Source organism: Eumetopias jubatus, unplaced genomic scaffold (assembly GCF_037043125.1).
Source record: "Eumetopias jubatus isolate StellerSeaLion01/CBP00866 unplaced genomic scaffold, mEumJub1_p1.0 scaffold_11, whole genome shotgun sequence".
Lineage (NCBI taxonomy): Eukaryota > Metazoa > Chordata > Mammalia > Carnivora > Otariidae > Eumetopias > Eumetopias jubatus.
In genome coordinates, this window is record NW_028274817.1 from 37,182,912 (window position 1) to 37,199,213 (window position 16,302).

At 41.7% G+C, this 16,302-nt stretch overlaps 1 protein-coding gene across 1 annotated transcript in view; it reads left to right on the forward strand.

Moving 5' to 3' along the window:
* The first annotated feature begins 15,166 nt into the window (after window positions 1-15,166).
* GUCY2F (guanylate cyclase 2F, retinal) overlaps window positions 15,167-16,302 on the forward strand; it is a 93,502-nt gene continuing 92,366 nt past the window's right edge. Inside the window, exon 1 of the mRNA XM_028089751.1 lies at window positions 15,167-15,896. Within this exon, the coding sequence (XP_027945552.1) occupies window positions 15,167-15,896 (730 nt within the window). The remainder of the gene's footprint in view (window positions 15,897-16,302) is intronic.

A 16,302-nucleotide genomic window follows, 5' to 3' on the forward strand; every position in this document is an offset into this window, starting at 1 on the left:
GCCTGGGCAGGTTACCCACTTTGTCTCAGCCTCATTTACCTAATATGGAGAAAGTAATATGACATGCATCACAGAGTCTTCATGACCATTGAAATGAGAGAGTGCCTTTCATGCTCCTGCACAGTGATTGGCACGTAGAGCTCACAGCTTCTGTTTCCCTCCTCGTCCTCAGTGGGGTTAAACGCGACACGGCAGCCCTTGTGGCAAAATGTGGACATTTGTCTAACATCCTTTCTTGTAGTTTTCCTCTCCTACTCTCATTCATCTTCCCCCACCTCCCTTGCTCCCCAGGTTCTCACGTGACTTCCTGACTGCAAGGAGCTACTTGTCCAAGCCTCATTCTGGATGATTAACCAGGAACACATCATTCTGGACCTATTTTTATAGTCCATGCTCCAGCCCTGCAGAGCTAGCTATTCATTTTGTGTCTCAGTCTCAAAAGGAATACGTAGATCCCAGGCTAATGCCACGGAAGGCCTCTGCCACTTTCCCATGAGGTATATAATTGGGGGTTCCCTGTAGTGTCTAGCAGTACCAAAAAAGTCATTAAATGTGAAGGGACTGTATTTTTGTCTCTGCAACGAAGGCTAAGAGGGAAGCCAGAAAGATGTGTCTGCCCTCGCAATCAATCTTGTGGGACGAGAGGGTCATTTTGGATGCTTTCACTCCACGGCTTCTTAGGAAGTAAAGATCATTCAGAGATAACTGTATTCCTTAAATTATTAGGCTTCGATATTGGGAATGTAGAACAGGAACTGATATGTTTCAGTAAAATCCAGTAGGATCCCGCTAACGTTCCGGTAGGACAATATTTAACCAGATAGTGTGGCTGAGCTTTCTGACCCAGTGGTTCTAAAAAGTCTGTAAGCATGATCCCTGATTATACTCATGGATGTGGAGTTTTTAATATTGTTGGACTCACAAGGAACCCAAATAGTTGTTCTAAAATGATCATTAAATATACTATCACTGAAGTCTGGAGATCCAATGGGTATTTTTGAGTCTATGGATAAATCCAGTGAGCCCACCCTGTGATTTCTTTTATGGGGCAGTGGTTAACAGCTTTGACTCTAAATCTAGACCACTTATTTTCTTCACAATCTGGCTCTACCACCTACTAGCTGTGTGTCCTTGGGCAAGTTACTTGAACTCTCTGTGCCTCGGTTTCCTCATCTATAAAATGTGGATGATAATAATAACAACCCTATAGGACTGTTGTAACGATTCAGTTATTTAGTATATGTAAGGCCCATACAGCATTGCCTAGCACATAGTGAACTCTCAATAACTGTTAGCTATTAATATTTACAGAGAGGGACACCTGGGTAGCTCAGTTGGTTAAGCATCCAACTCTTGGTTTCAGCTCAGGTCATGATCTCAAGGTCCAGGGACAAGCCCCATGTGGGGCTCCACGCTCAGTGGGGAGTCTGCCTGAGGATTCTCTCCCTCTCCCTCTGCCTCTAACCCCTCTCTAAAATAATAAATAAATAAATCTTTAAAAAATATTTACTGAGAGACACAAGGGCTTATGGATCTCTTTTTAAAAAAGTCACTTTAGAAATTTTATTTACGTGCATGGACTTTGTTGGGGCCCCATGGCCTTGGGCTTAAAGTCTGACTGCACCAAAATCAGACTGTCTGGGTTTAAATCCTGGCTCCACTGATCAGTGGCTATGTGACTTTCGGTAAGTTACTTTAACCTCGCTGCACATCTGGAATTCAAATAGCATCTATCTCATGGGATCGTTGTGCAGCTTGAAGGAGACAGGGCTTCTAAGAATGCCTGTCACATCATCAGCCCTCAGTAAATAACATTGCCTTCTTTATCTGTGCCTTGGTATCCTCATTTACCAAAAGGGGAGAATAATATCTATCTTCATATTTGTTGTGAATATAAAATGAGATGATGTACATGTGAAAATGCCTACCATACTAAAAAAAGACAGATAACGAGTGTCGGCAAGGACACGGAGAAACAAAGGCCCTCATATATTGCTAGCGGGAGGGTAAAATGGTACAGTGTCTTTGGAAAACAGTTTGGCATTTCCTCACAAAGTTCAACATAGAGTTATCCCATAACCCAGCAATTCCAGTTTTAGACATATACCTAAGAGAATCGAAAATATATGTCCACACAAAAACGTATACATAATGTTCACAGAGGCATTATTCATGATAGCTAAAAAGTGGAAACCACCCAAATGTCCGTCCATTCATAAATGAATGAACAGAAGTGGTAAAGCCAATAAAATGGAATATTATTCAGCCATAAAGAAGGAACAAAGTACTGACACCTGCTACAACACACATGACCCTTGAAAACATGCTAAGTGAAAGAAGCCAGTGACAAATGACCACATACTGTGTTTACATTTATATAAAATGCCCATAATGGGTGCAGGATTTCTTTGGTGGGGGGAGAACAAAAATGTTCCAGAATCAGATAGTGGTGACGGTTGTATGACCTTGTGATTATATTTAAAAACACTGAATGGTACACTTTAGACAAGTGGATTTTGTGGAATGTGAATTATGTCTCAATAAAGTTATTTTTTTCAAAATGTCTGCCACATAGTAGCCCTAATTTAATACAAGTAATTTTCAGCCACCAACACCTCAGCTCATACCTTAGGAATCTAGAACAGGGCCCTGAACAAACGGTGCCCATGACAGAAGGACCACTCAGGGAAAAAGGATAGAACTAGAGTATGGGAGGTTTGCTGAGGTGTGGGTTAAGTTGGAGGGAAAGGCAGTGAAGGCATTTAAGGGGTCTAGAAGGAGAGACAAACTACACCTACTTTGAATTTTGCAGGGAGCCAGCGTGGACCATCTTTCATATCCTGGACTGAAATCACAGCTGATGAATGTTCTGGCATTTCAAGCTGTCCTTGAAGGGGCGATGTGTGGCTATTCGACAGAAAGGAAAAAGGAAGAAAACAGAGGCAAATCCGAGGGCATGTAAGTCTGATTTTGAAAGGCAGAAGAAGGCAGTAGTCCGTGGAGGACGCGTTTATCCAGAGGACTCTAATTGTTCGTTAATCTCTGGGTCAATGCATTTAGGTCAGCACTAACTCTGCTACAGGTGGGATCAATTTAAAGGATTAGCAGTGTCTGTCTAAATCCTAATCCTGCTCTTGGTCTGGGGATGCTGAAGAGTGATTTACAAGAAGGTTTACTATCCCTCTCAATTATTTACCCCATTAATGGAATTTATCAGCAGACTGGAGTCCTTGGCAGGATGATGAACGTACAGAGGATGCACTGAAATGAACACACTGGGTAACCATGCCAGAGATTTGCATGCACAGAAGGCAAATTGAAGACATTTGAACAGTGAATTACATGGTGAGTAGTTGACAGGTCTTGCTTATTAGAAAGATTGTAATGGGGAAGAAAGACAGCCCACGTGGGAGCTGCGAGAATTTTGACTGAGGTATATCAGTCTTACTGCACTATGTAGTAAAAATAAATGAAGCCAAAGAAAGAATGAAAGAGAGAAAAAGAAGGAAAGAAAGGGAGGGGGGAAGAACTTTCAACACTTTAAATCAAGATTTGGGCTCAAAGGTTCTCACCCCAGCTTTCATTTAGATTCACTCATGACTCTTTTTTATTTCTTCCTGATGTTGTCTTACACAAGCTGTTAAGTTGATTCAGGCTGTAACGGCAAAGATCAATCATCCATAGAAGTCCTTGCCTTGACAAGCTAGGATGACGAACCATTTTCCTCAGAGCTATTTGTCATAGTCTGTCTTTGTACATGTTTAAAGAACAGTCGTTTTCCTTGTGAAATCAGCCTTCCCACCAGATTGTGAAAGCCACCTGAAATGAAATGATGCATCCCTCTGCTCTAGCTACTTTCCGCGGAAGCCTGATTCCATGCAGGTGTTTGAATCTGAGTTACCTAGGCAACGGCCCCAGAAGAGCTGTGGGTCAGTAGTATTCTATTACCAAAATTTTGTACCTCGAGCTTTTAGTTATGTCCAAATTTCCCATTAACCCTAGGGGAGGCTTCAGCCACCCTGTTTTGAAGACAGTGTCTTTTACAAAGGGCTTTATAATTTTGTCTTTAAGTCCAAATCAGCAAGTGAAGGCATAGGGCATCTCTCTCCCTCCTCCCTTCCTTCCACTCTTCCTTCTTTCCCTTGTCTTCCTTTCTTCTGTTTCCTACTTTTTTTTTTTTAAGAATGAGTTTCTTTCTGCAAAATCTTGGGATCAGGAATACGACTAAATCCTAGAGTAATATAGAACTTTCTGGTTCTACAGGGAGTCCTAGCAGAGTTAGAAATACCACAAAATGTGTGAAATAGAGCCCAGAAAAAAAAATAGAGGGACAAAATGTCAGCATGCGGGTTGTTTAACAAAGAGCAATAACAACTGAGAACAAATAGCAAGAGCTACTCTCTAAAAGGTGGGTTGAGGAAAAATCCATATTTTAAGTGTGTAAACTTGAAAAATGCTATTTTAAAACAGCAAAATTTTTAGTTAACTTTTTTTTGTTGTGATAAGAACATTCAGCCTGACGTCTACCCTCAACAAGTTTTTAAGTACACTATATAGTGCTGTTAACTATATGAACTATGTTGTGTGGCAGATCTCTAGAATCTATTCATCTTGCTTGACTGAAACCCTATACCCATTGAACAACTCCTCATTTTCCTTCTCTGCATAGCCCTCAGCAACCACTATTCTACTCTCTGCTTCTATGAGTTTGGCTATTTTAGGCATATCATTTAAGTGGAGTGTGCTGTATTTGTCTTCTGTGACTGGCTTATTTCACTTAGCATAATGTCTTCCAGGTTCATGCATATTGTTGCATATGGCAGCGTTTCCTTCTTTTTAAGGCTTAATAATATTTTATCTATCTATTTATTTATTTATTTATTTAAGAGAGAGAGTGGGGGAGGGGCAGAGGGAGAGAGACATTCTTTTTTTTTAATTTAATTTAATTTTATTATGTTATGTTAGTCACCATACAGTACATCATTAGTTTTTGATGTAGTGTTCCATGATTCATTGTTTGCGTATAACACCCAGTGCTCTATGCAATATGTGCCCTCCTTAATACCCATCACCAGGCTAACCCATCCCCCCACCCCCCTCCCCTCTAAAACCCTCAGTTTGTTTCTAGGAGTCCATAGTCTCTCATGGTTTGTCTCCCCCTCCGATTTCGCCCCCTTCATTTTTCCCTTCCTTCTCCTAATGTCCTCCATGCTATTCTTTATGTACCACAAATAAGTGAAACCATATGATAATTGACTTTCTCTGCTTGACTTATTTCACTTAGCATAATCTCCTCCAGTCCCATCCATGTTGATGTAAAAGTTGGGTATTCACCCTTTCTGATGGCTGAGTAATAGTCCATTGTATATATGACCACATCTTCTTTATCCATTCATCTGTTGAAGGGCATGAGAGACAATCTTACGCAGGCTGCATGCCCAGTGCGGAGCTCGACTCGGGGCTCCATCTCATGACCCTGAGATCATGACCTGAGCCGAAATCAGGAGTCAGACGCTTAACCGACTGAGCCACCAGGCGCCCCTTTTAGAATGAATAAATGAATGAATGGATGAATGAATTTTTTGAGAGAGGGAGAGAGAGGGCTTAAGATTCTCTTTGATGTATAATACCACATTTTCTTTATCCATTCATCCATCAATGGACATTTAGGTGGTTCCGTATCTTGGCTATTGTGAATAGTGCTGCAGTAAACACAAATATGCACACAATCAAGCAAAGGGAAAAAAATGAGCGAGAGAGATTGAGAGAGAGAGAGAGAAATCAAGAAACAGACTCTTAATTATAGAGAACAAACTGATAGTTACCAGAGGGGAGGGGGATGAAATAGGTTATGGGGATTAAGGAGGGCACTTGTCATGATGAGCACTGGATGTTGTACGGAAGTGCTGAATCACATATTGTACCCTTGAAACTAATGGTACGCTGTATGTTAACTAACTGGAATTAAAACCTTAAAAAACCTAAACATGCACATATCCCTTTGAGATCCTGATTCCAAATCTTTTGGATATATACCCAGAAGCTGGACTACTAGATAAGATGGTAATTATACTTTCATTACTTTGAGGAATATCCGCACTAATTTCCACAGCTACTGTACCCTTTCATATTCCCACCAGCAGCGTGCAAAAGTTTCTGGTTTCTCGATATCCTTGCCAACACTTGATTTCTTTTTGTTTTTTGGGAATAATCATCCTGAGAGGTGTGAGGTGATATCTCATTGTGGTTTTGAGTTGCATTTCCCTGATGATTACTGATGTTGAGCACCTTTTCTTTCTTTTTTTAAACATTTAATTTATTTATTTGACAGGCAGAGAGAGAGAGAGAGGAGAGCACAAGCAGGGGGCGTGGGAGAGGGAGAAGCAGGCATCTCCGCTGAGCAGGGAGCCCGATGCAAGAAATGATTCCAGGACCCTGGGATCATGACCTGAGTCGAAGGGGAAGGGAGACCCTTAACCAACTGAGACACCCAGGTGCCCCTTTGAACACCTTTTCTTATACCTACTGACCATTTTTTAAAAGATTTATTTATTTTAGGGGCACCTGGGTGGCTCAGTCAGTTAAGTGGCTGCCTTCGGCTCAGGTCATGATCCTGGGGTCCTGGGATTGAGCCCCATGTCCGGCTCCCTGCTCAGCGGAGAGCCTGCTTCTCCCTCTCCCTCTGCCTGCCACTGCCTACTTGTGCACTCTATCTCTGTGTCAAATAAATAAATAAAATCTTAAATAAAAGCTTTATTTATTTTAGAGATAGAGAGATAGAGAGAGCATGAGTAGGCAGAGGGGGAGAGGGAGAGGGATAGAGAGAATTCTCAAGCAGACTCTCTGCTAAGCATGGATCCTGACGTGGGGCTCAATCCCAGGACCCTGAGATCATGACCTGAGCCAAAATCAAAAGTCATATGCTCAACTGCCTGAGTCACCAAGGTGCCCCTTCCTACTGGCCATTTGTATGTCTTCTTCAGAGAAACATCTATTTGAGTCCTTTGCCCATTTTTTTATATTTAAAATTTTTTTATTATGTTATGTTAATCACCATACATTACATCATTAGTTTTTGATGTAGTGTTCCATGATTCATTGTTTTCGTATAACACCCAGTGCTCCATGCAGTACGTGCCCTCTTTAATACCCATCTCCAGGCTAACCCATCCGCCCACCCCCCTCCCCTCTAGAACCCTCAGTTTGTTTCTCAGAGTCCATAGTCTCTCATGGTTCGTCTCCCCCTCCGATTCCCCCCCCTTCATTTTTCCCCTCCTGCTATCTTCTTCTTCTTCTTCTTCTTCTTCTTCTTCTTCTTCTTCTTCTTCTTCTTCTTCTTCTTCTTCTTCTTCTTCTCCTTCTTCTTCTTCTTCTTCTTCTTCTTCTTCTTCTTTTTAACATATAATGTATTATTTGTTTCAGAGGTACCTGTGCTATGGTGAGCACTGTGAATTGTGTAAGACTGTTGAATCACAGACCTTTGCCCATTTTTTAATTGGGTTATTTGTTTTATTGCTGTTGAGTTATAGAAGTTTCATATATATTTTAGATATTGACCCCTTATGTCATATAGGGTTTGCAAATATTTTCTCCCATCCTGTAAGTTACCTTTTCACTCTTTTGATTGTCTCCTTTGCCTTACAGAGCATTTTAGTTTGATGTAGTCCCATTTGTCTATTTTGCCTTGTGGATTGCATTTCTGGTGTCATATCCAAGAAATCATTGCCAAGACTAACACCAAGATTTTCCCCTATTGCCTTCTAGGAGTTTTATAGTCTTAGCTCTTACACATTAAATCTTTGATCCATTTTGAATTAATTTTTGTATATAGTGTAAGATAAAGGTCCAATTTCATCCTTTTTCATGTTCATATCCAGTTTTCCCAACACTATTTATTGAAGAGACTGTCTTTTCCCCTTTGTGTATTCCTGGCTCCATTTTTGAAGATCACTTGACTATAGGTGTGTGTGTTTATTTCTATGTTCTTTATTCTGTTCCATTGATCCATATGTCTGTTCTAATGCCAGTACCATAGTGTTTTTTATTACTGTAGTTTTGTAATATATTTTGATACCAGGAAGTATGATACCTCCAGCTTGTTCTTTCTCAGCATTGCTTTGTCTATTCAGGGTCCTCTGTGGTTCCATATGAATTTTAGGAATTTTTTTCTATTTCTGTAAAAAAATGCCATCGGAATTTTTATGGGGATAATACCAAATCTATACATTGCTTTGGATAGTACAAACATTTTGACAATATTAAGACTTCAAATCCATGAGCTGGGAATGTCTTTCCATTTATTTGTGTCTTCTTATTTTCTTTCATCGGCATTTTGTGGCTTTCAGTGTACAAGTCTTTCACCTCCTTGGTTAAATTTATTCCTAAGTATTTTATTTTTGATGCTTTTGTAAATGGGATTTTCTTAATTTCATTTTGAATATTCATTGTTAGTGTCTATATAGAAATGCGACTGATTTTTGTATGTTGATTTTTTTTCCTGCAATTTTATCAAGTTCGTTAATCAGTTCTAATTGTGTGTGTGTGCGTGTGTGTAGTCTTTGAGGTTTTCCACATATAAGATCATGCAATCTAGGGGCTGACATAATTAACTTCTTCTTTTCCAATTTGGATGCCTTTTATTTCTTTTTCTTGCCTAACCACTCTGGCTAGGAGTTCCGGTACTATGTTGCATAGGAATGGTGAGGGTGGGCATCATTGTCTTATTCCCGATCTTAGAGGAAAAGCTTTCAGTTTTTCACCATTGAGTCTGTTGTTAGCTGTGGGCTTGTCATATATGGCCTTTATTGTATTGAGGTACATTCCTTCTATACCTAGTTTGTTGAGAGTTTTTATTCATAAAAGGGTGTTGAATTTTGTCAAATGCTTTTTCTGTATCTATTGAGATGATTATGTGATTTTTATCCTTCATTCTGTTAACGTTGTGCGTCACATTTATTGATTTATGCATTTTGAACCATCCTTGCATCCCAGGGATAAATCTTCCTTGATCATGTGTATGATCCTTTTAATGTGGTGTTGAAAGCAAAGTTTTTAGAACTTGAGATGTGTAGGCATTGTGCTTAGGAGGAATGTGCTTAGGAACATGGATTATAACATAAAAATGCCAGCCTTACATCTGGAATAGACAGCTAATCACTTTGATCTGAGGAACACCAAAAGTCCTTCATTTTTCTACTCCAAAAGTGGTTTCTCCCCTTTGCCTATCTGCAACTGATGCTCAAAATTGAAATTATAATGTTGGAGATTAATTCCTTTGGCATAAATTTTCTTGACCCTCTATTTAAAAAGAAACACCATTGGTTGGGGAGGAATATGGGAAATTTTCAAGTATTATTAATCTTTTACAAATCAGTGGAAATTATGTAAAGAGCTTCTTTTTTTCTAGAGTTGTTTTTCTTTCCATTAATAGAGAGTGTGGAGAGAGTCAAACTAGAAGTTTGATGACAAACTTTATGTACTAGATGATTTTGTCGAAGGTGGTTCCTGACTAAGGCCTAAAATAGAGCCTATTCAAGAACATAGTTAATATAAAACCTTTCATTTGTGCTCCATTTCTCTTCTTCGCTATTTATTCGGCAAGAATTTGTCGAGTACCTAGTATGTGTCAGATACTGTGCAGGGCACTGGATATACAATGAGAAAAGCAAGCAGGGAACGTAGAAACTTTACCTACATGTGAGCCATGTTGGTGGACATTATTGTCCTCTTACTTATGATGTACGTAGTTGCATTTCTTGGTGAAATTTCAGGCCATATATTTTCCCACTTTTAGAGTTTCAGGCCTAGCACATATAAGGATCTCAGTGCATACTTGTTAACAATGAAGATAAGAAAATGAATGGTTTTTAGGAACCCAGATTTTTCCATGTAGCATAACTCCAACATTTGGTCTATGTGTGGGGGTTCACACTTCACATTGTAGGTATTTGATAGAGGATTCTAGACCAAAATTATAAAACAATCAGGAACTGGACCTGCCAGATAGAGTAAGTACAAACCAGTTGTGGGAATACAACATCAGTGAAAAACTAATTAGAACAGCCAAGGCTAGAGAATGTTGAATGAATTCAGAAAGCAGTTTAACAGGTGCAGAGGTTTAATAAAGTCACTGCCTGGAAGAAGTACAGAATCCCAGGATCAATGTATATCAGAAAAGAAAGGGACTTGCAGATCCTCTAGTCCAGCCGAGGGAAAAAAAGAGAGATCTAGAGAGGAGGAATGATAACTTCAAAGTCACATGGCAAGTCAGTGGCAGAACTGGGCTCAGGGCTCAGGCCTTCTGATTCCCAACGCAGTCCTCTTTTTAAACAGCAAGGAAGAACTAGTATTTATTGAAAGAAAATTGTGAGCTCAGCATTCTGTCTTACTTAATCCCTCACTTCAAAAGCATTAAATTAAATTTACCTCCATTTTGCTGGTAAGGAAATTGAGAATCAGATCATTCGAAAGTTGTACTCCCAAAACTTCCATTCTCAAAGACTAGGATTAACTCTATATAGAATACAGGGTCACTGGTACCCCCCACCCCCAGTTGTGCAACATTGAACCCTGATTCAGAGAGCTGTCCCAAGACTGGGCTTGAACAGCAGAGGTAAATTCCTTTTGGTTGGATAATGAATGTGTTTGCTCCTCCCAGTTTACTCTGCCCCTCCCCCTCATTATGTAATTTATTTTTTCATGGGGGGACTAAGGGAATTTTTAAAACCACAAATGAATTATTCAAACTTGGTATGGGTAGCAAAGAAGGTATAATAATAGTGGTCTCAGTGACTTCACAGATTAGGGGCAGTCAACAGTCTATTTTAGTGCTTAATCAGTTGGGGTGCAAATCCCCATTCTACCACAGTGTGCCCTCAGGCAAGTTACTTCTTTCTGAGCCTCTGTTTCCTCATCTGTTAAGTGTAGGTGATAGTGGTACCTGCCTCAAAGGGTGATGGTGAATTTTTTCCTTTTGATTGAGTTTTGGGCAATAAGATAATACGTGAGTTTAGCCCAGTGTTTGATACATAGCAAGAACTCAGTAAATCTTAGCCTTTGTTATCCAGATGCTAATTTCTGGCTTAAATGTACCACTTCTGGGAGAGAACTCACAAAACTGGGTGCGTTTGGGGGAGAAGAGGCCATTGGTTGGCCTCTTTGCCCTCTTGCTTGTGAACAGGACTCTCTTCCCCATACAGAGTCACCCTCTCTGTTGTCCACTCCTAGTGGTTGAAAGAGCGAGGTCCTCTAAGGACAGAGATATCATCAAGTTCAATAACCTTGTCACAGTTCAGACCAGAAATAAGAACCTCTCACATGCTACCCTGAGAGCGCCCTGGCTCCCAAGTTTTGCCATGACAGATAAAAGATTTGGGTTGGGGGAGAGTGGGAAGAGAAGCATGTGAGCTCTTGAGTAGAGAGCTCAACTTGTAGTGTTGGGCTGGGAGCTCTTTGTAGGCTAAGTCTACATCTCATACCTCATCCATTGTGAATCTCACCCTCACGCCTTCAACACAGTCGGCACATAGAATAAATCTATTTGGGGGAATGGAGATTGGGGCTAGATTACTCTGACGGTCTAGGAATAGATTTGAGGACCTTATGGATATAATCAGCCCAGAACCACCTTTCCACTACCCCCAAAGCAAAGTTGGAAGTTTCCCTTCTCCACTATATACACACTTCAGCCTCTGGATCAGGCTGTTTTGTGAGACATTTCCTCCCTAAGTCTTTCTTGACCCTCAATTTAACCCACTTTCACCTGGTTACAAATGTTGGGGTATACTATTGTGGTAGGTCTTTAAGATCCTGCATGTGTGCCCCTGACTGGTCTCTTGAGGAATCAGACTTTCCCACAAAATTAGAAATGAGACTCAAGATAATAACCAACAGGGCTGACACAGGCAAAATTTTTGCCGGTAATAAACAACCAGTTGAGCTTGACTGGTACACACCAGCACTGATTATCAGCCCTGAAGAGAGATACATGCCATTATTTTGATCTTTGGTTAGAATTAAAAATTCACTAAGGATTTTCATCATTAACATCTCCCCCCCCCCCTTAAGCAATTCATTCATCTTCTTATGTCTGGTGAGGTTATTTCTGATCTTGGATCAACCTTAATGTTTTTTAAATTCATTTCACAAACATTTATCTGATAGCTACTGTATTGGGAACTTGGCTAGGCATTAGGACTATGAAGAAGACCTCTAGGAGCTCCCAATCCAGTGGGCTCTGTTCCCCATAGGGAGTTGGGCTTGTTATTGCTCATCCTTTGTGGTTGAAAGTATGAGGTCCCATATATGTGGAGATATCCAACAGTATCCATGTCACAATAGAGACCAGAAATAGGGGCAATTTATAAATCAGAGTGACACCTTCCCTAATGGGTATAAGTATGAGGCACAGATGGAAAAAAACAATGAACTCAATCTGAAAGTGTTAACCAAGGCTACAACAGGGGAGGGAAGACTTCAATTGGGTCTTGAAGGTAAAGTTCATCAGAACACAGGAGTGTAATGTGAGAGGAGGGAAGAGGGAATTCCAGGCAGAAGGAATGGCATTTTCCTATGCCTGACAGGCTATGTGATATATGTTTGTAGAACTGCAGGAAATTTACTGCAGCATCAGGTGAAAACAGTGGGCAATGGGGATATAAAGGCAAGGGCTAGATGGAGAAAGTCTTTGCATGCATCACTTTTAAAGAGTTCTCTACATTTACTGACTCCGTTAATTCCCATTCATTTTTGACTCACTGTGGTCCCTTAACTCGCAGCCTTACTCTGAATCCAGATCCAATGAACAGATCCTTTTCTATTTTTAGCTTACTTGACTTCTCAGTGGAGTGTGAGATGGGCTAAACACTTTTCATCCTCCAAGCTTCATCTCCCTTGGATTGTAAGATACCACCCCGTCTCTTGGATGTTGCTGTCTCCCTGGACTTGTCATGTAAGTTTTCATTATGACCTCCTTCCTCTCTTCCTGACCTTTAAGTGACATGGATTCTCAGGGTTTTGTCCTGTCTTCTTTCTTTACCTCACAACTCTCTTTTGCCAATCTTCTACATGTCTTCCATTATCCTCTATCAATTGATTACACTCACATTTCTATCTCTAGCTCAGCGTTCTATGATGAGATCCAGTGTGTCAAATTGTCCACTGGGTATTGCCTCTTGTATATTCTACAGACATTACCAGTTCACCATGACTAATTGAATGTGTTATATCTCCATCCCTTTCCTCTAGTGTTCCTATCTCAGAGACTTGTATCATTTTCCAACCAGTTGCCTAGGTCTGAAAAGGTCAAAATCACCCCAGAGTCATTTTTCTCCTTACCTTCTCCATCCTGTCAGTCACCGAGTTGTTGTTGGTCCTACTTTCTTAATCTCCTTGACATTTTCTAATCTTGGTGGAGTTTGTCTCCATTCTTTTACATCTTCACCACCCCTCTCTTGGTCTGTCATCAGTTCCCATATGCGATTACTACAACAGCTTCCAACCTGGAAGCCTCCAGTCTTACCCACTTCCAACCTGTTCATCACATTGCTCCTTGAGCAATCTTTTAAAAAATGAAATCTGATTATGCCATTTCTCTGCTTAAAACTATTGTCTACAGGATTAAATCTAAAAACCTATGAATGGCATATAAGACTCTTGGTGACCCGTCCCTTGCCTTAGCTGACATCATAGATTTGAGCAGAACAAATGTCTTGGAATTCCAAGTATCTAACAGATCCTTTTCTTTAAAAATAATTTTTAGGGGTGCCTAGGTGGCTCAGTTGGTTAAGTGTCTGACTTTGGTTCAAGTCATGATCTCAGGGTCCTGGGATCGAGTCCCGAGTAGGGCTCTGCGCTCAGCGGGGAATCTGCTTGTCCCTCTCCCTCTGCCCTTCTTCCCGCTAGTGCCCTCTCTGTTTCTCAATCAAATAAATAAAATCTTTAAAAAAATAAAAACATTAAAAAAAAAAAAACCTCTGGGTCTTACTGTACTCTGTTCCTTCTGCCTGGAAGGCCCTTAGCACCAACCCCCTCATAACCCCATTAACCTGGCTAACCTTTCTTCCAATACTCAAGTTGGAGAGACAGTCCCTTCTCCCTCCTCACCTTCCATGAAATTGGAGTTTGGGTGATCCTATCTTCCTCTGCTGAACTACTTAAATCATACTGTATATTTTTTAAAGATTTTATTTATTTGACAGAGAGAGAGACAGCGAGAGAGGGAACATAAGCAGGTGGAGTGGGAGAGGGAGAAGCAGGCTTTCCGCGGTGCAGGGAGCCTGACACGGGGCTCGATCCCATCATGGCCTGAGCTGAAGGCAGACACTTAATGACTGAGCCACCCAAGCGCCCCAAATCATACTATATTTTTACTCTGCATTGCCATTATTGGTTTTTATCTGTGTCTCTCTCCAAGAGGCATTATGGTGGAGGAAAATGAGCACATTTTAAACTATAATAATGATAATGATAGTAATATCGCTAATATAATGCTAAAAATATGCCAGACCCTGTCATAAGCACTTGCTGTATGTTTATTCGTGTAATCCTCAAAATGCTGTGAGGCGGGTAGCTATTGCTGAAGTTGAATCAACAGGACTTGGTGATAGATTGAATGTGGGGGCAGAGAAGAAGGCAGAATCTCAGCTGACTACCAGGTTTCTGACTGGAGCAAGGGGGCCAATGGTGGATGTGGAGGTGCCATCTATTGAGATGAGTACAGGCAGTATAAGAAGAGGCGTTTTGGGCGCCTGGGTGGCTCAGTTGGTTAAGCGACTGCCTTCGGCTCAGGTCATGATCCTGGAGTCCCGGGATTGAGTCCCGCATCGGGCTCCCTGCTCAGCGGGGAGTCTGCTTCTCCCTCTGACCCTCCCCTCTCTCATGTTCTCTCTCTCTCTCTCATTCTCTCTCTCAAATAAATAAATAAAATCTTTAAAAAAAAAAAAAAGAAGAGGCGTTTTGGTCAGGGTAGTGGGAAGAAACTTTCAGTTTGGGTACTGCCATTCCTTGCCATTCTTTTGTAATGAATCTTTCCAGAAGCTTCAGGAATAAGGCAAGTAATGAATTTTTCCTTCTAATTGACAGACATTTGGAAACACCACGGTCCATCTCAGGAAAGCAGACTAACCTTCCAATATTTCTTCACTAGCTTGCTGGAAGCAGGAGGGCTATGTGTTTGGGACCCTGGCCTCTTTGTCGCCTTATGCTCTGGTGTGCGGCTCCCAGAAGACAGCGAAGACACCATGGCCTTGCAGCCTTCAAGCTCCTGTGGTGCTTGCGCCTCCTGGCCCTCACGACCATCCCACAGCAGGTGTGGGCGCCCCCTTACAAGATAGGGGTAGTGGGCCCTTGGGCTTGTGATCCGTTGTTCTCAAAGGCTCTGCCTGAGGTTGCTGCTCGATTAGCCATTGAGCGGATCAACAGGGACCCATCGTTTGACCCGGGTTACTCTTTTGAATATGTGATTCTCAATGAAGACTGCCAGACTGCCCGAGCCCTTTCCAGTTTCATTTCTCACCACCAGATGGCCTCAGGATTTCTAGGCCCTGCCAATCCTGGCTACTGCGAGGCCGCCTCGCTCCTGGCAAACGGTTGGAACAAAGGGATTTTTTCTTGGGCTTGTGTGAATTACGAATTAGACAATCAAAACAGCCACCCGACCTTTTCTCGGACAATCCCTTCGCCCATCCGGGTGCTGGTAACGGTCATGAAGCACTTCCAGTGGGCTCACGCAGGAGTCATTTCCTCCGCTGAAGACCTTTGGGTGCACACCGCCAACCGAGTCGCAAGTGCTCTTCAGAGCCATGGCCTACCTGTAGGGGTCGTCCTGACCACAGGACAAGACAGCCACAGCATTGGGAAAGTTCTTCAGCAGATTCGCCAGGCTGACAGAATTCGCAGTGAGTGCTTTCTCCCCGCTGAGGTTTAAACGTGGCTTGCGGGGCGGGGGTAGTATTACAATCTCCAAAAGGTCTCCTACCCTCGCACCCTAGGAGAGCACATTACTCCCCGGGTTTTCAGGCGGCCTCCCTCTTTCACTCACACTCAGGCTCCAAGACCGTCCAGCTTCAAGGGAACCTCCTTTATGAACGAGATAAAGGTACAAAGAACTCGGTGGTTAAAATGCCCTTCGGTCCCAGTGCCTACTCTCAGCATCACGGGAGCCACCCCCCCATGCCTTTAGGACCCCAGTAGTTTCCGATCAGCCAAAGAGGGGTGCTCTTATGGCTCCATTTTGGTCCATTCTTGTCACCTGCTTCATCGCATTTCACTTGGAACCTGTCTTCTCTGGACTCCACAGTATAC